The 24,118-nt window shown below is 36.1% G+C and overlaps 1 protein-coding gene across 4 annotated transcripts in view; it reads left to right on the top strand.

Annotated features, from left to right (window-relative positions):
• LOC145984193 (uncharacterized) overlaps positions 1-23,913 on the top strand; it is a 56,174-nt gene extending 32,261 nt beyond the window's left edge. The window contains exons 7-12 of one of the 4 annotated variants that reach the window (XM_083117713.1): positions 1,946-5,257; positions 10,676-10,849; positions 12,679-12,731; positions 17,088-17,175; positions 18,613-18,846; positions 23,578-23,913. In XM_083117713.1, coding sequence (XP_082973839.1) covers positions 1,946-5,257; positions 10,676-10,849; positions 12,679-12,731; positions 17,088-17,175; positions 18,613-18,846; positions 23,578-23,660 — 3,944 coding nt within the window. In that variant the 3' untranslated portion in view covers positions 23,661-23,913. Of the gene's footprint in view, positions 1-1,945; positions 5,258-10,154; positions 10,255-10,675; positions 10,850-12,678; positions 12,732-17,087; positions 17,176-18,612; positions 18,847-23,577 lie in introns of those variants that run through there. The other 3 variants (XM_083117714.1, XM_083117716.1, XM_083117715.1) reach the window with 3 other exon arrangements.
• The last annotated feature ends 205 nt before the right edge of the window (positions 23,914-24,118 follow it).

The following is a 24,118-nucleotide window of genomic DNA, read 5'->3' as shown; positions in this document are numbered from 1 at the left end:
AGCTCCTACAGAGCACTGGGGCTCCGCGGAGCACATTTTGAGAATTGCTGCATTATGCCCATGAGTTTGTTTGTCAATGTTCACAGGAAAATATTGTAAACAACTTAATTAAAAACTGCTTTTGCAGTGTTTTTCATCTTCTATCTGAACATTTTGTATCAGCAGTATCATCATTCTGGCAGTGAACGAGTGTGCACCTTCTCTCACACAGGAGCAAAATCAGCGGAATGTTTTGCTCGAGAAATAATGGATAGTAACTTCTTCAAAATTGTGTCTGGGTTAGCAACTATAACGAGCAGATGCTAGTGATTTCTGATAACATGCATATGTCAACAGGCGTAAATGCAAGTTATGCCCCTGAGTTTGTCAATGCTTGCACGAAAATAACTTCATTAAAAATTGCTTCCATGGTGTTTTCTCACCTTCCATTGGAACATTTTTTCGGCACTGGACAAATCTGCTAAACCTGGCAGCAATCGAGTGTGTAAACATTTACTGTCGGGTGTTTCTACCTTCTTTTTTATATTCTTGTATATGTATGTAGGTTAGGTAGCCAGGTTGGATTTTTTTAGCATTAGCTTCTCATGATTTTTCACATTCCAGCAGATTGATTTTGCATCAACAATCAAACTGGGGGCATTGTGGCAGTCATATGGGAGCCATATCATTAGTATTTGTCGCACAAGAAATAATAGAAAATATCTTCCCTAGCCAGTTTGTGTTTGGAATGCCTAACATAGAGAAGGAAGGGGGAGGCTTGTGTGAATTGGTATAATGGATGATATTCCATCTTGGCCAGCATAGCAACAAGTGACTCACTTCATAGGCATGTGTTTCATTCGTGATGGACATAGCAACAGCTTTATGACCTACATCTAAGAAGGTTTTTTGTGAACCTTAATTGTGCTCTACGTTATATTCGAGACATAATTTTTTGTCGCTTTTCCCCATCCTAACCAGGGTGTGCGCCATACATGCAAAAATACGGTACTCTTTATCTTTCTGTGTGTGCCTGATTTTACCATTTTAATGATCTTTCAGTAATACGTTTTTCTCAGTTATACCCTTTTTTTTTTCTTCTGTCCATCATAAAATGTATAATTGAGATTTCAATGTAATAAAAAATCTTTTCTGTCTGACTTTAGCTCATTGTGACATGGTAATGAGAGGGTATTTTAATTAATATGAATTTAAAGCTGCACACACAATGTGTAGTTTTAAATTTTCTTACAACTATAAATCCTAATGTTAACTTTTCATGGCAGCATTGCAAGAAGTTTATTTAAAATACTTCACCAAAGAGATGTAACTGAGCAGCAGGTTAAAGGGAATATGTTAGTTGGCTAGTAATAGTCTTGGAGAAGTATTTTACAAACAGTTACATTTGAAAATAATTTCTCATGAGTTGAATATATTCTATGTGATACCATTGGCAATTCTGATAAGTTTCAAAGAGTCAACAAACACTAAACAATCATACTTTACTGAGAATTGTTCTCCCTCATTTCATATGTTTTTTTTTTGTCTATATACCATTTTTTCATGTTTTGATTAACATGTATGTATGTACAAAATCCTTTCTTTCTTGCAGTATAAGATCTGAACATATGAGCAAGCACAGAATGTATTCAGGGAGAATAAGTAATGTTTTATAAGTATTATGAATGTTTATCTTGGTTCAGAATATAATACAGTGGACTCTTTTTAATTTGAACTCCAAGGGGGACATGCAAAAAGTTTGAATTAACTAAAACATCATGTCAGTAGAGATGGTTTCAAGGGGAATAAACTTGTGTTCAAATTACCTAGTAATTTGAATGATCCAAGTTTGAATTAAAGAGAGTCCACTGTATAATATTCTTTATCGAAAACTTATATATTTACAAAGAATTTTGTCACTTTATTCTCTATGCACATTTTCCCTAATGTGTTCTTTCCTTTGCAGAAAAACAAGATAGCAAAGAAAAGGAAGGTTCTTCAAATCCTCTCAAAGAGGGCATGCAGTCTACGACTAAACAAGAGAACAATTTTGACAGCACATCAAAAAGTGAGTCACATTTAGAGGATACTTCTGGTAAAGCCCCTCCTCTCCCTCATAAAAAAAGGAAAGGACATATACCACCTTCAAAACAGGAGAAAGAAGTTGAGAACCTTACTCAGAAGCAGCGCTCGATTGAAAAGTCAGTTTGTGAAGCAAATACTTCACAAGCAGCTACCAGGCCTATTACAAATATCCAAAATGATTTGATTCATGCTTCAGAGATTACAACAGCGGTAGCTGCTGTAGAAAAGAAAACTCTACACATGTTGGAAAAAAATATAAAACCTATGGCTGAAAGTTCTCAAGCAAGTGAAATGAAAGCAAAACAAACTTCATTTGGCACAGCAACTCAACAAGCATTATTTGGGTCCATAGAACATACTAATAGTTCTGATAATAGCCTGGAAGTGTTTGACACAAAGACGAATGCTTCGTCTGATACATTGTATCAGGTTTCTGAACATAAAAGTGAAGTTCATAGTTCCTATTACAGTCCACCACCAGCAAACGTGTCTCACAAGCCAAGGATAGCAAAGTTAAAAGCTCTGTTTGAACGTAACCAGATTGCAAAGGAAAATAAAAGTTCAGGCAGTCAGAATAATCAAGGTAGTCTTCCTACCAAAATTCGCAGTTCACAGCAAGTTACTCGAAGTCATTCTCTTGGTGCTGTGAGAAAACCACCTAAATTTAACCAGTTTCCTTTTGATGATAAAGTAAAAGTACTTCCTCTGACTGCAAGTCAGCCTCATTTAATGCAAAAGTCCTGTACTCTGGCATCTGTACATAAACATAGAAGTACTACTGATTTAAGAATCAATCAAAGTAATGATTCTTCAAAGGGAAATACAAACGAATCAAATTATGTTGAAATTAAACATAAAAATATTAGTAATCAGGATGTTAGTCATACTAGTCGATTAACTTCAAGCATTGCTGACGTAGCAGAAGAAAAGAAACCTGCAGGGGGTGTGCCTTATAAGGCACACGCATCCCATTCGAGGCTGTTGGAAAATAAATCTTTGAGTTTCAGAACATCATCCCAAAACAAACCAGTTGAAAAGGGAACTATTAGTAAAGATATTAGACCAGCTCTTCCTGTGAAGCGCAGCAAATCATTAAAGGTATCAAGCAGTTCTGACTATAACAAGCTATCTTTGTCTTCAAACTTTCCAGTTGCAAACCCAAATTCAAAACCATTTGCTACAGTAATTGATTCAGCAAGCTTGGCTTCAAGTGCTAGCAAGAAAAGGGAACAAGTGTTTAGTGATTATGGCTGTGTCAATGACTTGCAAGTACAGATGCTGAAGAAAAATACCGAAACAAGTGGTTGCAGGAAAGACGAGTTACTGCTTGAAAAGAAACCATTTGTACCACCTAAAAAATCTGTGAGAGAAAAAGATTACCATGGGAAAAGTAAAGGTCCAAATGATAGTTCCGTGATAGGTGAAATGTCTCCCTGTACAGATGTAGAAGTACGCAGATTACCAACATACGAATATATAGTAAAAACTGAGGGTAATGTGGGATGTGGTAATGACATAAGTAACCTGAAAACTAGTCATCCACAAGAAGAAAAAGGCTCAAGCAAAGCTGGTAAAATTTGTACAAGCATAACAACAAAGCCAATTATTGCACATGTAAATGCACCGGTAACGCCTTTATGTTTGGAAAAACATGACAGCAAAGTGTGGCTAAATACTTCACCTTCTTCAGATCAGTCGTCATCGCTAGACAGGAAGGATCAAGGGGGTAACAAAAAGGGAAAACCTATGTGTGGTACTTCTTTTGAGCACCCAAATGAACCTAGAAGAACACGAAGTTTGGAGTCAACAGTGGAAGATATACCAGCACAAACAGGAAATAAATCACCAGATTATGTCAACATTAGAGAATTGGCACAGAGTTTAAAATATTTAAAGAGTGGTGATTCTCCCCATACTCACGTTGTTCCCGTTACACAAGAGACTAGGAAAATTATCCAGCCTCATCCAAGGAAACCAACAAGTACTGTGTGTGTTACAGCCAGTGAAAGTAGAAAGGATATAAATCAACAGTTTACATGCCAAAACATTGGTTCGCCAAAAATACAAGGTTCAAAAGAGTACTTCGTAAACATGCCTAGTGTTGAACAGAAAGCCAATGTTGAAAAAGAAGCCAGTCATAAGAAATTACATAATGAAAGTGGTAACAGTAATCAAGTACAGAGTCAGTTTCTGCAAAATTTGGCAAAAGAAGCTCAAAGAAAAATCAACACATTTGCTGGTGGTTTAGGAATACGTGAGAGAAGGAATAGTTTCAGGCAAGCAATTTCTAAAGAAAAGGAATCAAAAGCAGGTGCTGCATCAACAAGCCAAGTTCAAATCATGAATAGAATCAAAGATTATGAACCCATATGGCTACAAAATGAATGTGTGAATCCGGGAGATGTAAAAAGAATGCAGCTTCAACATATTCAGGCAAACCCAATGTGTGCAGTTGCAGGAAACTCGAATCAAGCTGCAATTGTAGATGTGAAATACAGGAAGGGACATGGATTAGGAACAATGCTTCCAGAACAAGTGATTGAATCAGTTGGCGATAACTTTATGAATAAAGTCAAAAGTATTGATGTGGGACATGTTAGTGAAAACCCAAAAGCTATATTTAGGAGTGGTGGAAATGTTGGAGGAATGAACAGTATGTTAAATGATAACTCGTTAGAATTAGGAACACATGCAAAAAAACAAGGAAATAATAATACCAGTATTGTTCAGTGTCAAAAGCATAATCCTCGTGACCTTCAAACTAGGACTACCAGTGCATCATCACATTTGACTAATTTAAAAGCTAAGGAACTTGAAGACGCAGATGTTAGCAGTGGATGTTTTCCATTTAGTGGGTTGAAGCAAGCAACAGCAAAATCTGTGAAGGAAAATGAGGTGGTTATAGAAAGCATTCAAAAGGAGAAACTGAAATTAAAGGAGTCTTCCAGTGGGGAACAGTGTGATAATACAACTGAAGGCAATTTTACATTCCATGGTGCGAGAAGAAAAGAGACAGACAGCAGGATGCTAGAAGCGAAACTGTCCGTTGCTGGTAATGGAAAATCTGAACAAGTCAATAGTTCTTTGCTTACAAGTGCTTCCTCTAGGTGCCCAGCTGACAGAGCATCAGAAATGGATAAAAGAGGTCTTGAAAGTGGCCAACAAGATGGGAAGGAAGACTTGCTCAGTTATGGTATGTATATTTTTCACCCAGTTGTGTTATTTCGGGGAGCCCTCTGATATGTTTGTGTTTAGTTATGGTATTATAGCAATAATAATAATTAGGGATGAAACATTAATTTGGGATGGAACATGCTGATGTTGATTACTAGTTGATAAAACTGGTTATGTGCTAATAGTTTTTAAAAGTGTTTACTAATCTATAGGCATATGATGAAGCCAATTTCTGATAGTTCAATATCAGCAGGTAGGCGCAGTGGTAGCGTTGTCACCTTGTAATCAAGGGATCCCAGGTTCAATACCCAGTGGAGGCACATAGTGGTTCAGACCCACTTTAAACTGTAGACCCAGTCCTGATTAGCCTTACTGTGCATAAAGTGGACTTAAAACACCAAATCGATCAATATCAGCAGGAAATTAATATCATAACCAGTATCAAAATTGATGAAACAAATTTTTATGCTCAGTTTCTAAGTAAAAATGGTACTTACAATTTGAAACTTCCTTCATGAGTAGTTGCCAACATTTTGAAAATTTTCTCTTTAAAGGCACTTCTTGCATGGCAGTTGATCGATCATGTGTTGAAAACTTTGAACATAGATCTCAAGTGTTAGGTGGGTACTTCATGTAAAAACTGATAAAGTATAATTATAAATCTTACTGTTATTCCACTGGAAGTACATCCAAATTCACATGCTATGCACATTGCCTGCACTCATGTTTGATATTAGGTCTTAACCCAATAGCCTTACACATACCTAAACTTTCAGTCTGTCTAAACTTTATTGTTCTAGTTTTTATGTTAAATTACTTTCAGCCCTTAAAATTTAGTACAGTGGAACCTTGATTTTTACATTTTTCAAGAGACCAAAGTAGAAACTTAAAATGCAAGAAAATGTAAAATTCGAGAAACTTTTATGACATTTTCCTATATTTGGACCATGAAGATTGAATGTATAGTGCAGGAAAATGTACAACCCAGGAAATTAAAATTTGGGTTCCATTCTATTGGCTTTAGGGCTTTTGATTGTAGGTGCATATGTTCATACTATTAGTTTCACAATTGATTTCAAATGTACATACAGTGGATTTTTAAGTTCCCGGATTTTACATTTTCCCACATTATACATTTAAACTTGATGGTCTCAACATAGCAAAATGTCATAAAATGTTCCTCGATTTTTCATTTTCCTGCATTTTAAGTTTTTTTCAGCTTGGTTACCTGAAAAATGTAAAATCGAAGTCCCACTGTAATCAGATTGTAGTTAACAGGTTTTGTTAAGCAGCATATACCTATGTCTTGTGATAGGTACAAATAGTCTATATGCTTCCAATTCATCTGTTAGCATACAGCATTGACATGAATTGTATTTATCTGATTTCTATGAAGATATCCTACAACACTGTTGTGGAAGGCAGTACAACAGTTTCTTTGTCACCTATCAGTGTCTAATGCCTACTGTCTGCATGGTTCAGTGATAATCTGATGCCTTTGATGTAGCTTGTAGTGTACTGCTTATGTGTTAATAATAATGTTGTGTGTTAACAATAATGTTATGTAGTGTCAAGAGATCACAAGAAATTTAATGTGTTACTTGTACTAAAAGGTTTCAGCTTTCTTTGCCTTGTTACGTAAGTTGTACAGAATGTCAGAAAATTCATTGTATCAGAACTTTTACCAGATAAATTATATGATATTGAAGAATTCTCTGAATGAAAAGGAAAGGGTAAAAATATTTTAGAGTAAGTCTAGAAATAAGTCAACTTGGATTGCAACACTGCATCAGAATGTCCTTTATTCTTTCCCTTTCATTCTGATGCTATTCGATGGATTCATCATGGCAGTGAACGTTTTATGTATATGAGGTCTGATTGAAAAGTTCTTAGACTGGGCTTGTAATTTCCAAATGACAGTACTTGCAGGTTATTGTGATGAATCCTCTTCAAAGTAGTCCCCTCCTGAATGAACACACCAACTCCTACTGTGTTTCTACTTTTGGAAGCATTCCTGTCAGTGATTCTTGAGAGTGTTAAGACATGTTGCTGTATTTGCCTTGATCTCTTCAATTGACACAAACTGCTTCCCTTTGAGTGGCAATTTCAATTTTGGAAATAGGAAAAAGTCTGCTAGGGCTAGATCTGGAGAATAGGGGGATTGGGAAAGTGCAGGAATTTTGAACTTGACCAGAAATTCAGTGATTTGGAATGCATGATAAGCGGGTGCGTTATCATGGTGCAGTATCCAGTTCTTGTCCTGCCAGAATGCAGATCTTTTCTTCTGCACTTTTTAAACATAACCGCTCAAGAAGAAGAACACTTTTGTAGTATTCTTTTTTTTTTTACTGTCTTGTCTATAAGTCACAAACTCTCAACAGTTTTTGAAGTGGAAGGAAGGTTGACCAGACCAAGGATCATATTCAACTGATTGTCAGCCATCTTTAAACTTACTATATCAGTTAAAAACACTTGCCTTACATACACACATATCTCTGAAAGCTATCTTCAACATTTCATAGGTCTCTGAAGCTGATTTTCTAGTTTTAAAGCAAACTTTTAAGCACACGCGTTGTTCCGTTTTTTTCATCCATTGTTCTGCACACACAATAATCTGCCAGCAACACTACAGAGGCCCGCACTCAACAGGCTGCAGCTCACAACTAAATAAAAATAGAGCCATGACCTTTTCAGGATCCTTCAAGGACAAAACGAGCTTTCTTTTCCTCACACCCAACCCCTGCAAAACCTAAATAGTTAAGTGACAACTCCTGTCTAAGAACATTTCAATCACACCTCATATTTGTGGTGTTGTCAGCATCCAATTGAATCACTGATAAAGTAAATGTTTTCTGTTTTGTTTTTTTAGCTACAATAGCTCTGATTTTATTCTTTGGTGTGATAAGCTACTCTTGTAATCTGATCATTTGCAAGGTGTTCAGGAGGAAAAATACAGTTATTCAGATATTTCAAATTCAAATCTTCAATGTTCATCTGTTTCTTACTTGCTACATATGAATTGCAATGATAAACGTGTGGAGGGATATCATGTAATTCCAGTAATGTCTCATTCATTTTTTGATGGCCATCACTGAACTATGATTGGCCACAAATTCAGGTGGCATGTCTTTCTAGACACTTATGTATAAAAGAACACACACACATGCATGGAGTGGGTGTATTAGAGTTGAGCTGATACCCATGCTGATTCCAGGGGAGGAAAATGTTTAGTAAAATCAGTAAAAGTCAGTTTTTCATCTTGGTAATTTGTCAGTTTTTTAAAAAACTTATACAGTTAAGTCTGTATTTTTTGTTTTGATGATTTCAATTTGTCATGCCAGTTCTGTGACCCAGTGCATTAAGTTTTCAACTTTCGATCTTGCCACCAAATTTTCCAGGTCCTTTCATAAATTTTATCTAATCATCACTCGTTCTTATGGTTGCAGTAGTGAAATGTTGCAGAAAATCAATGCTAAATAAAAAAATACAGAAATTTTTTTTTTTTGTTTGTTTTTGTCATTGCATTTGGGGGATACCTGGGAAAATACCATTACTTTTTCAGACACAAAAACAGCATGATAAAAGAGTCACTAGAATTACTTCCATGTCATTGACTCCTTCCCAGAGTCATTATTAATGACTACAGTTTATGATTGCAGATAATGTATGTGTGAGTGAACATGGCTAAACTAATGCTAGAAGGAATGGAGAGAGCAATGAAAGAAGATTTTGATTGATTGGTTTGGCTTATTTTACTTTGCATTTCTGCCTCTTTTGGCTAATTGTGAAGATGAGGATGATATGATGAAAATGATGAAACGGACACATGCTGGGATTCAAACCCATGACCTCTGGCATCGTAGCAAGCTGCGCTAACCTCTCTGCCATGGAGACCGACACAATGGAAGAAGAGAAATGAATGCACATGCAGTGCAGATATACTATTGAGAAATGAAAGAGTTCATTAATAACTTACTTTATCCACAAAAAACAAAGTTCAATAAAGACAAGTTTTACCTTCCAGTAAATATATTTTATTCTCAATTTTTTTTTCTAAACTGGAATATTAATTGTTTTTGTGCAACAATAAAAACACATTTTTAAATCTTCATAAAGACAATAGTTTTGTGTCCAATAAAAAAATGTGCAAAGGCAAGGTATCTTGAGACCAGATAATATTTTGTAAATGAAATTTCAATTCTTTTAAAATGCCAATATTTTCCAGGTTGTAATTAAATTGCTCAGTATTTGGTATTTTGTTTGTTGTTGTTGTTATTTTGGTCAGTTAAACAGTAATTTTGACACTTGCACTAGTTTCCACCCATGTGATTCCTATCAATACCAATGCCTAAACATTGTAATAGAAAAATGCTGTTCATAATATTTATAAATAGTACTGTGTAAGTATTCCATTGCAATTATACCATATGGTCCTTCCAGAGCCTTAGTTTAAATTATTTGAAGCATTATACATAACATAATCAGAATATTAAAGTAGCCATCATTTCATTATAAAATCTAAATTAGCATGCAATAATAGTGTAGCATTAAATGAAAATTACACATCCTGCATAATTTTCGGGATAATTAGACTTTGCAAAAGTGCTGTGCAACATTTTTACACCAATAAAGTTTTGTTCAGTATTGGCGATTAATTTTGATACATTTTCTTTGGTATCAGCTCAACCCTAGTATTCATTTCAACAAATGTATTCTGAATGCCAGTAAGAAATGCTGTATTTTTTTTTAAATTATAATTTCAAAGTTGCATGCTTCTTATAAAGCAGATGTACCAAAGTAAATAACAAATCAGATTATGTGTTGAGTGAGGATCAATAGTTTATTTATTAATAATTATACATGAAGACATTTCTAGCAAGTGTTACGTTGTTATGTTTTGTGCTTTTATTATATAGTTTTGGTGCAAATATTCTTCATCTTCGAAAGATCTGATGTTATGTTCAAGGAGTGGAGTGGAGACTTGTTTTCATCAGATTTGTATAGTATGAAAAGGAGGTAGGAGTTACTGTCCTTAACGTGAGCAAACTGTTCCTTCCAAACTTGCTTTATGTTGATTCAGAACACTGGGATAATTACTTAAAATCAAAATTCCCAATAGTGAAATGCCTCCTCACATCTTTTGTCCTGTGATACACATTTTATGTACATTTGACTTCTGTATTCCTCTGTGTCTCAGTTTATAATCACACCTTTTGATACTTTTCAACCATTTTTCTTTTGCATAAGTGCTAGTTTTTGCTTATGTATTTAGAAGTATACCTCCCCCCCCAATCAATTAGTGTATATTTGTCTGTTTATTGTATATGTTTTTTGTTTGTATATGTGTGTTTACATACTAACTTCAAATCTAACAATGCATGCTTGGGGATGAAAATGTGTATCTTTTGGTCCTTTAGTGAGAAAATAAACATTACAGGTTTGGTAGCAAGAGTACAGCTTCGTCGTGGTTCAAGAGATGATTTAGACTTAAGACCAGCTGCCCCACCAAGAGTTAAACGCCATGCAAGTGTTGTTGTGCTTCGACATAGTTTAATAGAGACAAATTCAGATGGAATTCAGGTTGCCCCTTTATCAGTGTGGAAAGACCAAGGTAAATTGCTTTTTTTTTTTAGCAGTGGTGGTTTTATTTTTTTGTTCTGTTTTCTTTTTTACATGTTCTAGCCCTCTCATGCACAGACATCATGGCCAGATATGTAATTTTCTGAAGTTTCTCAAAAAATAATTGTTGGTCTTGTTTATGTATTGTGTTATTTAAAACGTGTAATGTTGAACTTGGATTCATGGTGATCTGAAATATCCATATATTTGTTTAAATGTGTCATCATATGTTTGTTAGAATGACTGAAGAATAGTACATTAAATATCTCAGTTAATGTTTGTGTTGTGTTTAGTCACAAATTGTCAACATGCTAGTCAGATGATAAAAGCATCTAGGTTTTTACACACTTGTTCACATACTCGCTCACTTTCTCACTCCTACTTTTCTCTCCCCTCCTCTCCCCATCATCTTCATATGTAGGTACAGACCATCTCAACCATGCATTATCTATTCTGACTTCTTAGAAGTTCATCTTATGCTTGCCCCTCTCTGCCCAATACATAATTATATGTACCTACATAGTATGTGTTGTATATTAACTTCTTTCATTTTATAGACATGTCCTTGTTTCATATCAGTTTCCATACACTTTGGGAGAATCCAGTTATCTTCTTTTAACTCTCCACGACCCTCAACTCCTCCCTTCCCAGCCTTATTTTTTTGGTATGTTTCTGGCTCAATTTTTTGCTGTTTCTGTGTTTCTCCTCTTTTCTTCATATTACTCAATCATCAGCAAATAGTAGTGCCTTCATCTCTTTTAATTTTACCCCCAACTCTGTGTTAATTGCAGCTGTTATGATTTTGAAAAGCAGTATAAAAAGTACTTTTTCCTGCATTAGTCCATTAATGATGCTGAACCATTAATTTTTCATACTGGTGTCTTAACACAGCCCCGAGTGGTATTTTCTCTACTCTACACACTATCTCCTACTCTATTCCCTACTGTCATAGTGTCTTCCAAATCTTCATCTGTCCATGCTATCATATCCTTTTTTCTTCTATATCTAGTTGTTACAATTCAATCATTTCTATGTCTAAAATGCCTTTGCTGTAATGTTCCTCTCTCTCTCTCTCTAATTTGACTGCTCTTACCCTTTGTCTCTTCTCTATAATTTACTAATATGCCTGTGCTGAGTGACAAATTAGTGTTTTTCCTCTATTTTTTTTTTTGATTGATTGATTTGGTTTATTTTACTTCACTTTTCTGCCACTTTTGGGTAATTGCGAAGATGAAGATGAGTGATGAAATTGTTGAAGGGACAGACACTCATAAAAATGCCAATGCCCAGGCTGGGATTCAAACCTGGGACCCCTGGCATTGTAGTATACTGTGCTAACCATTCTTCCATGGAGGTTGACTCTATTCTTTTTTGTCTTCCTTCTGTCAGACATTAGCGCAATCTCTTGGAAGCACTGCTTCTATAAAGGGACCACAAACAAATTAGCCTTTCGCAAGAAGTTTTCTACCATCCATTCAGCTTAGCCCACATGGAAGCTTGCTCCACTGTCCCCTCCATACTCAATTACGATGATTATTTCTCTTTTGTATGTTGTACGTATACACACACCTACCTTCTGTCAAATAAACATCTTGGTGACTGTAGCCTTATGCTTCTTGCTTGGTCCCCATTGTGGTTAATGTTAAGAAAGTGTGGAACTTCTCTTGTTCACTGCTTACCTTTATGTGCCTTCAAGAAATAAAAAAACTTTACATTTATTTATTGATGTATGTAGCTGTATGACAAACTTTCTTTGGGAAAAATATTACAAAATAATGTTGATTACACCAAGTTGCAATAACTGTTAAAATTTGCTTCCAGGTAATACTGAGCAAAGAACTTCCACAGCATCTCCAAGCACTTCAAATCAACAGGTTTGTTGCAGTAATTTGTGTATTCTTATCTACACAGTAGATTATTAAAAAATATATATTTTGAAGTTAGCTTAGAAGAAGAAGAAAACTATAATTGAAAATGAATCCAGTTTTGCATAGAATGTGAAGACTAGGTAATTCATGCTTTGCAAAACTTTTATGTGTTTATCAAAATGAAAGAATTCAACACTAAATTACATATAGGCTAATTATAGACATATCAGATTACTAAAATTTCACAGATAAACTGATACACCAATGTACCTTTATCAGGCAGTACTGATGAGTACCAATTAATCTGTTCCATTTTATCAATTTTGTTTTGTGTTATTACATTGCTAAAGATAATGTAGCCATGTTGGTAAGCTGTTTCACAGGATGATAAAACAGAGCATAAAAAGAGGTAAAAATTCACCCCGTGAATTATCAAAGTTCCATTTTAAAGTCCACTCTATGCTCAGATAGGATAATTGGGGTTGAACTACTGTGCACCGTGCCTCTACAGGGATTTCATACTCCTTTAAAATAGACTTTGTGCACTTTCAATGTGGTCTTTGGCCACGTCTCGTACGCTCGCCAACTTGGCTTGCTAATTTGGAAAGTTTTGAATGTAACTTTATGTGTGTATGGGCTCGAGTATGGGACAAATATTCAAAATATTATTGTCTATTTTCTTAATAATAAACTGAGTAAGTAATAACCGTTTCAAGATAGTTAGTTGGATGTTTTATGTAAACTAATTCAATAGTGACACTAGATTCAATTGGAAAAGCAATATTTAAGTCTTTTGACATTTTCACATTTTAAACGTAATTGAAAAATATTTGTTTTCTGTCATTCCCCTCAAATTCCTACCTCTCCTCTGCAATAAATTCTGATGCTCATATTTTGAAATTCAAAAGTCGAGCATAATTCACTTGCAGTAGTTTTCGGGGTGAAAATAAACTTTCTTTAAGTTCCCTAGCAATCTCCGTTTCCATGGACAACAACAGTACGGCAAACTCTAAAGAATTGTTTTTATTATACCTCTAAACATTTAATTGAAACAACCACAATATAGATAATTTTGCATTGAGTAAACCAGCAACTAATTGTATCTGGACTGAATTCTCTTCTTAAGTAGATGTCACTCTTGAGGCACCTTTTCTAACAAGGAGTTGATTCATTGGTTATTGATCTGTGAGAAATAATGTAGCTAGACCATGAAGAATTAAGCAAACAATGTGAGCGAGAAATACACCCGTGGAAATTTCTTCATGATGTGTGCTCCAATGACTGTTTCTTTCTGTGGGTATGGGGATTTTGGGCATGAATTTTTTTCCCAGTAGTCACTCATACGTCAGCTGATAGCAACGTGTCGATTAAGTGCCCAGGGTGTAGTAGTTTTTTGGTCGCAAGTCAGAATATGTCACGAAAATCTACAAACTGCAATAACTCGAAACCCATTGATTTCCGACCCCCGGTGCATAGGGTCAAATTTGTTGCAAATGTGCTCTACAAGGGTTGATCAAATGAAAAGGTACAAAACGACACTGTCGGTGTAAATGAATACTTTATTCAAAGTATCCTCCATAGGCCTGAGCACATTGATCCCATTGATGAATGAGCCGAATGATTCCTTTTTCCCAGAATTCCTTTGGCCGTGACGCAACCCAGTTCTTCACAGTGTCCTTGAGTTCATCGTCTGAGGTGAAGCGCTTTCCTTTGAGATGCTTTTTCACCTGTCGTGAATAATTGTCCACATTGTTCCAAAGCTGACATCCATCTTTACCGCCAACATTTGCAATGTGACACGTCGATCACTTTGCACTAGGTCGTCCACCTTGTCGAGGAGATCGGCCATGATGACAGTGTTCGTCTGGCCTGGTCTCGGGTCATCAAGCAAACTCTCACGGCCTGCACAAAAAGGGGCACTCTATTTCCTCACTGATTTGCCAGACACACAGTCTTCCCCGTAAATGTTTACCATCCGGCGATGAATATCGGTCAGTTTAACACCTTCCGCTGTCAGAAAATGGATAACACCTCGCTGCACCTCAACAGTCAAATTTGCCAATGTTAACGCCATCCTGTCCGAACACGCACTGCCGCGTCACTTGGACGGCGCTCTGTATCGGAACCTCTCCTCTCTCCTGCGCATGCACGTTCCCCTGCATGCTCCGATGCCGCGTGGCGACTCCAATCGCACCCCTACATATCACGCTACGTTCTCCCATCGCGGCAATGGTATTATATAAACGATTCCGTTGTTACGACGTTTCGTACCTTTTCATTTGATCAACCCTTGTAGTATTACCCCTTCCCAGGAATAGGTCGAATTACCAATCACCCTATATATAGTGTACTGTGATTTCATGATTGATTTGAGCTGTCCCCCATGGCAGAGTGGTTAGCACATCGTGCTACGATGCCAGGGGTCCCAGGTTCGAATCCAGCCTGGACATGGATGTTTGTGAGTGTCCTTTCATCATATCATCACTCATCCCCATCTTCACAAATTACCCAAAAGTGGCACAAATAGCAAAGTAAAATAAAGCAAATCAATCAATTGTGATGGATTTGAGAAAGGAACAGTGTGCGTTCATCATATTTTGTGCAAATCTCAGGAAAAGTGGAACAGAGACCCTGGCAATGATTACAGAAGTGTTTGGGTATATGGGTGTTTGCATGGCATGCTTGGTTCAGGGGCAGTCGGACATCCGATGAGGATGATCACACAGGGAGGCTCCTTAGCTGCACAATGCCTGGCATTGTTGCCAATCTTCAACAGACCATTTGTGAGGATCAACATCAAACCATTCATTACCTTGATGAATAAATTCTCTCAGGCTATCAACCAGGTCAATTCTGGAAAAGTTTCTGAGCTTTCAAGAGCTAACGTCACTCTCATATTCAGGGTAGAAGTGCAGAGCATCAACCCAGTTTATATATTTCTGGATGTGGCTGTTTCCGGTGTTGATGGGGGACCAATCGGGAGCCGTGTCTGCCACGTTCCCACTGCTGGCAGACTATCGCTAGCCAGGCTGGATCCAGTTTGAGCCCTGTGTCGTGATTCAGATTCTGCTTTTCCCCATGGATGGCTATTAATAATTCTGTCCCAATAGTTTGATGATGTAACGATAATTTCTGTTGTTAAAATCTATTCTATGGCCTTCATTGATTGAATGCTCGGCTAGTCCTGACTTCTCCAGGTGGAAATTCTTGATGTAACTCAGATGTTCTCTGCAGCGTTGTTCAATTGTCCTGCCTGTTTGCCCAATGTATGCTTTCCCAGAGGTTGCACTTCTACCCTGAAGATGATGTGACGTCAGCTATTGAAAGCTTGGAAACTTTTCCAGAATTGACCTGGTCGATAGCCTGAGAGAATTTATTCATCATTCGTCGCCAGGAAAGCTTCAAGACTTGCTTCATTCATTACCTTGCTGATAAGGTAGGGATTGGTTATGGGGCATGCCAATGGAGTTTGACCACTGAATTGGGTCTGCATCATGCCAGCACCAAATTTGTTTTGAGGATCATGACAGCTGATTGGAAGCAGCATCATGTTGACATCTACAAGGAGCTTTCATTAGGTTGTCTCCAATGATGCATCCCTCATTCAGAGTTATCACTGATCGCTGGTGATGAGAACTGGGCTTATGGTTACGATCATGAGAGAAAGCATCAGTCCTCCCAGTGGAAAAGTCCCATCTCACAAAAGACCCAAAAAAGCGAGACAGGGGAAGACCAAAGTCAAGAGCATACTTATCACTTTCTGTGACATCAAGGGGATTGTGCATAAAGAATTCATTCCAGCAGGCCAAACAGTCAATTCCACCTACTACGATGATGTTTTGCAGCAGATGTGTGTGAATGTGTAAAGACATCACCCCAAACTTTAGCGACAAAATATCTGGCTTTTACATCATGACAACACACTGTCCCATGCTTCCTTGTTCATCAGGGGCTTTTTTGACCAGAAATAACATGACTGTTGCCCACCATCCACCCTACTCATCTAATGTGGCCTCATGTGACTTTTCCTGTTCCCCGACTGAAGATCAAGTTGAAAGGCTGTCGCTTTTGTTCAAGTAGAAATGCAGGCAGTACTGGACACACTCTTATGACATGACAGAACCACTGGACTGATGTGTATGTGCAAAAGGGACTACTTTGTGTGTGATAACTGTCTTTGGCCAATATGAGTCAACATGATGAGTTTTGACCAGATGTTAGCACCAGTCCTGAAATTTTGGATACCACTTCATGTGTGTTGATGTACCATTCAATACAGTGTGAATCAGTGAATTAAGCACTAATATTTTCTTATGATACGTTTATTTCATACTTTAATAATCACTAAATATTACATTACAGGGTGTTCAGACATGGCAGGGTGCCCCTGGAGTGGATGTAGATACAGTTGCAGCTAACATGAAGAGTCAGCTTATTGGACAAGTAGATGGTAGGGATTTTCTGATTCCATACATCCTTGTAGTACATATCATAATCCTTTTTTTTTTTTTTTCACATGTTGATGAGCTAACCAACTGCATACCATTGTTCATGAATACTGGGTGTTACAGTTTCAAATTTTTAAGTGTTAGATCTTGTGATTTTTCTGCACCTGTGATAGATAAAATCGTTAATTGCCTTATATTTGTATTATTTTTCAGCTTTAATTTCTTGCCTTACAAATCAATTTCCAAAATTCAGTCCCAAATTTTGGATTTTTTTAAATCCTGTTTCTTTGTTCTATATTGTATGCTCATTACTAAGAATACATATTTTACCTGAAATATAGCTAAGAAGATAGAATATCTACATGCATAAAAGTTATGTTTTATTATCCCGAGTTAACTCGGGCTACACACATATGCATGAAAATGTTCATTTTTCATGAACATAATATAAGAAAACTTATTTTCACAAAAAGTTGATAATATACTGCCTCTAAATATTGTGTGTATATAAAAATGAAAGTTTAAACAAATCAGTTCACTAACTTATAAACATTATGTGTGTGTGTGTGTAATGAACAAATTTTATTATCCCAAGTATACTTGCATTAATGAAAGCTATTAATTTTTATCATAATAAATGTAAGCATAATATCTTGGCTGTAAATATTGTACATGTGTTTTTCAAATCTTACAAATTGCAGTTCTGATTCTAATAATTTCAGAATCAGAATTGCAATTTGTATAGGCACAGTGTGGTGAATTCTGAACATGGAGCTACTCATAAGGGACATTGCAATCTAGGTAGTAGTAACGTGATTCACTGCCAATCTTCTTGCCTTTGGCATCTTTCACTCGACTACACATTCCAAGCAAAGTTTGATACTTACTCAAATTTTCTCTCATTTAGCAGCATAATTAATATTTTAGTAATTTTACATGATATGTAAACAGTTTGTACATACAATAGGGTTCAAGCAGTGGCTGAATTTGCTATAAGGAACATTAACTACTGTATTTAATTCATAAATAAAGAGAAAACAAAGAAATCGTAAGTTCCTGTATGTGGTAGAGCATCGATTTTAGATTACCAGATAATTAATTTTCCTACACATAACAACAGAATTCTGCTGGCCCAATGCAATTGTTATACATCCTCCTAGATTTTGCATTTGTGCTTCAGCCTTCTGAAAGACATAGAATCAAGGTTCCATTGTATTTACTAGACTAGAAAATCTTGAGCTAATTTGAACTATTTAAAGAGCTGGGTATTGTAATCAGATTAAAAGTTGATTTTCTGTGTATTCCAATATTTCTATATACATTGGGAATAAACTAGGTCACAACTCTACAACAATATACCAGTGTTGTTAGTGAAATGTATGCTGATAAAATTCAGATTAAATTATTTCACACATTAATTTTATTCTTATTTCTTACAGAAAATACTAATATTATAACCAGGGATGTCCAAGATGTGCTAAGTCAACCTACCAATCAAACTCCTTTAACAAGAGCCTTAGAAGTGATACATTCAACGGCAGCAAACATTCGAACAAAGTTTTCTCAAAAGAATGACGTGAAGGAAGTACATGGCAGCAGACCAAATGCAGCTGTTTTATCACCAAGTGTTCAGTCTTCAGAAGTACCATCTGATATTGGAACAAAACAGTATGGTTAGTATTGTTCTTGTTTGTACACATTGTTGAAGAAAGCATACAAGGGCTGTTTAAAAAGATACCGAACTTTTACTAAATTAAAAAAATGGTCATATTCACTAGCTATTTGGACCTGTCTCCTTCAAAGTACTCCCCTCCACTGTGCACACACCTCTCCCAGCATTTCTTCCAGTTCTGGAATGTCTGTTGGAACTCCAGTTTTGGAATGGCCTGTAGGACCCACAGGGAATTCTCCTTGATCTCTTCTATTGTCTGGAATCTGAGACCTTTGAGGGTTGTTTTCAACTTGAGGAAGAAGAACTCTGCTGATGCCAAAAAAACCAGACAACAAGTGAGGAATGAGCACATGTGTTATCATGATGAACCATCCATAGAGGCATGCATATTTCGTTTTTGACGAAAACACTAAATGTGAATTAACACATTGTAATGTTAATTTTTCATGTTTTTGAAAGATCTGAGGTGCATTTTTTTACCCTGTTTTGTCACGAAATAATATGAAATGAACTGCAAAATGTGAACTCTTAAACACGAAATTTAGAGTTTATTTACTGATGTGTAGGGGCATGCATATTTCGTTTTTGACGAAAAAACGAAATTTGAAAAAACACATTGTAGTGTTAATTTTTCATGTTTTGGAAAGGTGTGAGATGCATTTTGTGACCATGTTTTGTCACGAAATAATGCGAAATGAACTGCAAAAAGCGAAATTAACTCTTAAACACGAAATTTACCGTTTATATACCGACGCGACACCTTCCGAGGTCTGAATTATCCTGAGAGTTATGCAATTCCCGGAAAATTGATTAATTGTGCTGTTAATATTGGAGAAGCAAAAATGGACTCCTTTCCACAGAAATAAACTTAATACTCGGATAACTACATAAATGTGCTATTAAAAGTGAAATGAGTGGAATAAGTGTAGTTTTTAAATCAAATTTAGGATTATATTCACAATTTTAAAACCAAAATGTCTTTTTATATACCACCTTTCATCCAATTTTTCACCGCTATAACACCGATATTTTATTTTATTTACCGCTTTTGAACCCGAAATTAACTCAGTTTTTGTACCGAAAGTTTGCTTTTTTATTTACCAAAAATATGTGCCTCTACTGATGTGACACTTTCTGAAGTCAGAATTATCCTGAGAGTTATGCAATTCACGGAAAATTGATTAATTCTGCTGTAAATATTTGAGGAGCAAAAATGGACCCCTTTATACAGGAATAAACTTAATATTCTGGTAATGACATAGATGTGCTATTAGAAGGGATATGTTCATTTTGTGTAGTAAGAGCAGTTTTTAAATAATATTTGGGATAATATTCACATTTTTAAAACTAAAATGTAATTTTATATGCCACTTTTTCAATACTATAACAGCGAAATTTTATTTTATTTACTGCTGTTGAACCCGAAATTGGCTCTGTTTTTGTACCAAAATTTTGCTTTTTTATTTACCAAAAATATGTGCCTCTAACCATCCAGGACTGGTTCTGCCACATCTGAGGCCTATTGTGCTGTGACTTTTTTTTGTAATCATTGCATGACATTAACGTAGAATGCTGTATTCACTGTGGAACCATGCAGCACAAACTCCAAATGGTTGATTTCCTGCCAGTCGAAGAACACAATCAAGTTTCTCTTAATCTCAGAACAAGTTGTCTAACTGTTTCTCTACCTAGAGCTGCAATGCCAGGGAATTTGTGAAAATTGCCTACAAATGTCTCGACATGGTTTGGTTTTGACAAAAGTGTCATACATTAAAATTCTTTGTTCTAATGTGAACTTTTCAGATGGCATTTCAATAGTCTCTCAAACTTATTAAACCCACACTGAAATTACACAGACGAAACCAACACTAAAAGTAACGTATGTGATCTATGAGAAACTTATCACACTGGAAGAACGTGCACACACACGCACTGAAATTAAGCAAAGAAATTACACTGCATGCTATGATGAACAGAACTGTACTGATAAGCAGGCAACAACAGTTACACCTGCAACATGAGCTTCAGACAGTGCGACGCTTGGTGTCTTCTCCCCATGCCTAAGGAATCAACAATGTGGTGAAGTTTTCTTTCACAGAATGGTCAAGAATAACACTGTAACTGCACTAACAACTTGCATCTAGTGGCAAGAGAACAACTTGCGAAAAGAACAAACATGTCAATCAAAATTTCATCAAAAGATTCCGGGATTTTGTGAATGTAGTTGGCCACGACTTTGAGCAACTCTTGTAGCACTCTTTATTTAATATAAATAAAATTGTCTGTGCCATGCCTTGCCTTCTGCAGCCACGCACTATCTCGCCCCTGAGCCAAACTGAATGCACTGTAGTTTCACAGCCAGTGAAACATGTGCTTATATTCTAATGGTCAATGCATTATAGCATTGTGTTACATTACTTTGCTGCATGTATTACTTGCACTTTTCATGAATTTTGTCACCAACTGCTGTTACATATTCATCACATTTAGCAACTTCTAGCTAAAGTTGGCCACCATGATGGTATTCAGGAATCAGGACAAAAAGTGTACAGATGTTTGCAGTGATTAGCATCCATAGGACCAATGCGACAACAAATTTTTAAGCACTTTGCATATCTTTTCTGTGGTCTTCCCCATACTCCTTACTCCAAACCTCCTCTCTTTTCCTTTCTCTTCCTCTTTTTTATGCAAAGTGCTTAGGAAAGCGGGCATTAAAACTTATAGGAAGGGAGGGAGAAGCATCTTAAGAATAGCGAAGAATGCAAACAAGAAAAAGGAAAACAGAGAAGAGGAAGAGGAGGGGATTATCTACGAAATGAGATGTAAAGAATGTCAGAATGTGTACATAGGAGAAACGGAAAAGAGGCTGAAAGACAGGTTGAAACAACATAGGGATGATGTACGACTTAAGAGAGAGAGAAATGCAATATTTAAACACACGAGAGAAACAAGACATGACATAGAGTGGGATGAGCTAAGCAGATAGGAAGGGAGAAGAGAATACTAGTGAGAAAATGGAAGGAGTCCAAGGAAATAGAGAAGAAAGGTGAAGAAGACACAATGAACTGGAATGGGGGACTGAAGATAAACAAAGAATGGAAGGTGTTAGAAAGAGTGGAAAGGACAAGAGAGAAAGAGGAGAGGAGAAGGAAGAAGAATGAAGGAAAAAGAGCATGAGATAAAAGAGTCCAACCACATTCCAGATGGAAGAAAATGTTTAGCCTTTCAGGTGAAAGTACAGTTGACAAGGGAAAGCCACCTGCTAGAATGTTCCAGAACAACTTTCTAATAGTCTGGAGGGGAGTAATTTTTGTGTGTATATATATCGTCCTGTTACATTTGTACTTGGTGCAGAGTCTGAAGAAGACCTTTCTAGAAGGTTGAAACGTTAAGTTTAGTTTATGTTTTATAATAAAATAAAATTCTGCCTTGGTCAGCATATTGAGTTTTTCATATCATGGAAACAAGGCTTAATGGTGTTATAGTTGATACATGTGAAAATCTCAGGTTATGTCCACAGGCAGCTGAAGTGATGCATTGCTCGAGTGAACCATTATTGGTGACCATTTCACAATGTGTGAAAGCCTTCGTTTATAACAATGTCTCATGCAAGTTGCTGCAATCATTCTTGGCATTTGATTGCCTTGTGTGAAAGTGGTATAAGAGATCACAGTGGCATGCCATGACATTTTATACAGGGTATGCAACACACATGACACAATATATTTGGCAAGGTGCTTCCAAAAACAATTGCAAATAGTGCCAAATTCAATCTTAAAGCTTTCTTCAGACACAAATGAATACCCATGTCAGGACTTGAACCAAAAACAATCAATGGCTAGATTGCCAGGCAAATAACAAGATAAGATGTTTTCTGAAGAATTTTCTGCCTTTTTTGATATCTATGACTGCCAAATATTACTCAGCATTACAGATAGTATATCTGTTGACTCCTGGCAACCTTTCAAACTCTGTAAAAGTCTTGAGTACCCTGGCCCTTTTGATCATGAAAAGAAACCATAGAGGGGTGAAAGCAGGAAGTATCAAAGTCATAATCAGGATCATAATCGGGACTGCCTTTGGGAGACCCAAGGTACCAAAGGAAAGCAGAAGAGTCTTCATGTGAAAAAAGAAAGTTTTTTGGCGATAGTAGTGGTCTCGGGAGTAAAAATAGATGTGGAAGAAATACATATTTTCTCTTACAATGTTGTGTGTATGCCTTGCATAAACCAGAATACATGTTACTGATGACACATTCTTGAAATCAGGGCCTCCCCGGTGGCATACTGGTAACGTTGTCGCCTTGTAATCAAGGGGTCCTTGGTTCTATATCGGTGGAGACCTGTAGTGGTTCATATCCCACTTTAAACTGTAGGTCCAGTCCCAATTAAGCTGTGCATAAAGTGGACTCCCTTGATTTAGTATTGTTTATGTAGTACTTTCTTGTTTGCATGATGCTCTGTGAATGCTGTAATTGGGTATGTGCATGTGTGTTCGAAATAAATAAATAACTAAATAAATAAAAACAACTCGGTATTCTTGAAATCAAGTGAATTCATTGCATAAAGTTACAAATGTTTTACTATGTGGAATGTATTTTTCTCTTTTGTTAAAATTTGAATAGAAATCTTATTTCAATGTGTACCTGTCCTCATTCACCCATAAATGAATATTGGAGGTAACAGATCTTCAAGGAGAGATGATTTATTGTAAATATGTTGTCTTTCAACAGGTTTCCCAAATAGGCCAAGTAAAAAACCTGCTGGACCTCGAGATATGCCACAACATTTCAAGAAACAGCAACAGTACTTATAATTAATTTTAAAGTGATTGTTTAACATTCATATTTGATGTATGATATTAAACCTAGTTTTTTAAGTTGTTTATTAATGATGCATTTTAAGTAAGATTAGTTACCATGTATTTCACTGCATTTTTTAAACAAAGGAATAGCCTTTTCTGTGGTAGCTAATTATTTGAATTTCATTAACATGTGCTTAAGCAAGTTTATATTTCATAATCATATATTTTGTTATGAAATCTTTTGATATAAATTATATTGTGTATATATTGTATTTATTGATCAAGTAATTTCATAGAAAATTTATTTTATGTATATTAGATGTATAGAGTCATTTTTTGTACATAATAGTACCAATCAGTACTCAATGAACAAAAACATATATAGAATTTACCATACAGGGTCCAAATTGATGTGGTTTTCGTTAAAATTTTACTAAATAAAAAAATTCTGAAATGATGTTAACACACTT

Source organism: Lepisma saccharinum, chromosome 2, assembly GCF_977018435.1.
Source record: "Lepisma saccharinum chromosome 2, izLepSacc3.1, whole genome shotgun sequence".
NCBI classification, from domain to species: Eukaryota; Metazoa; Arthropoda; class Insecta; order Zygentoma; family Lepismatidae; genus Lepisma; species Lepisma saccharinum.
This window is presented reverse-complemented; position numbering and strand designations above follow the sequence as displayed.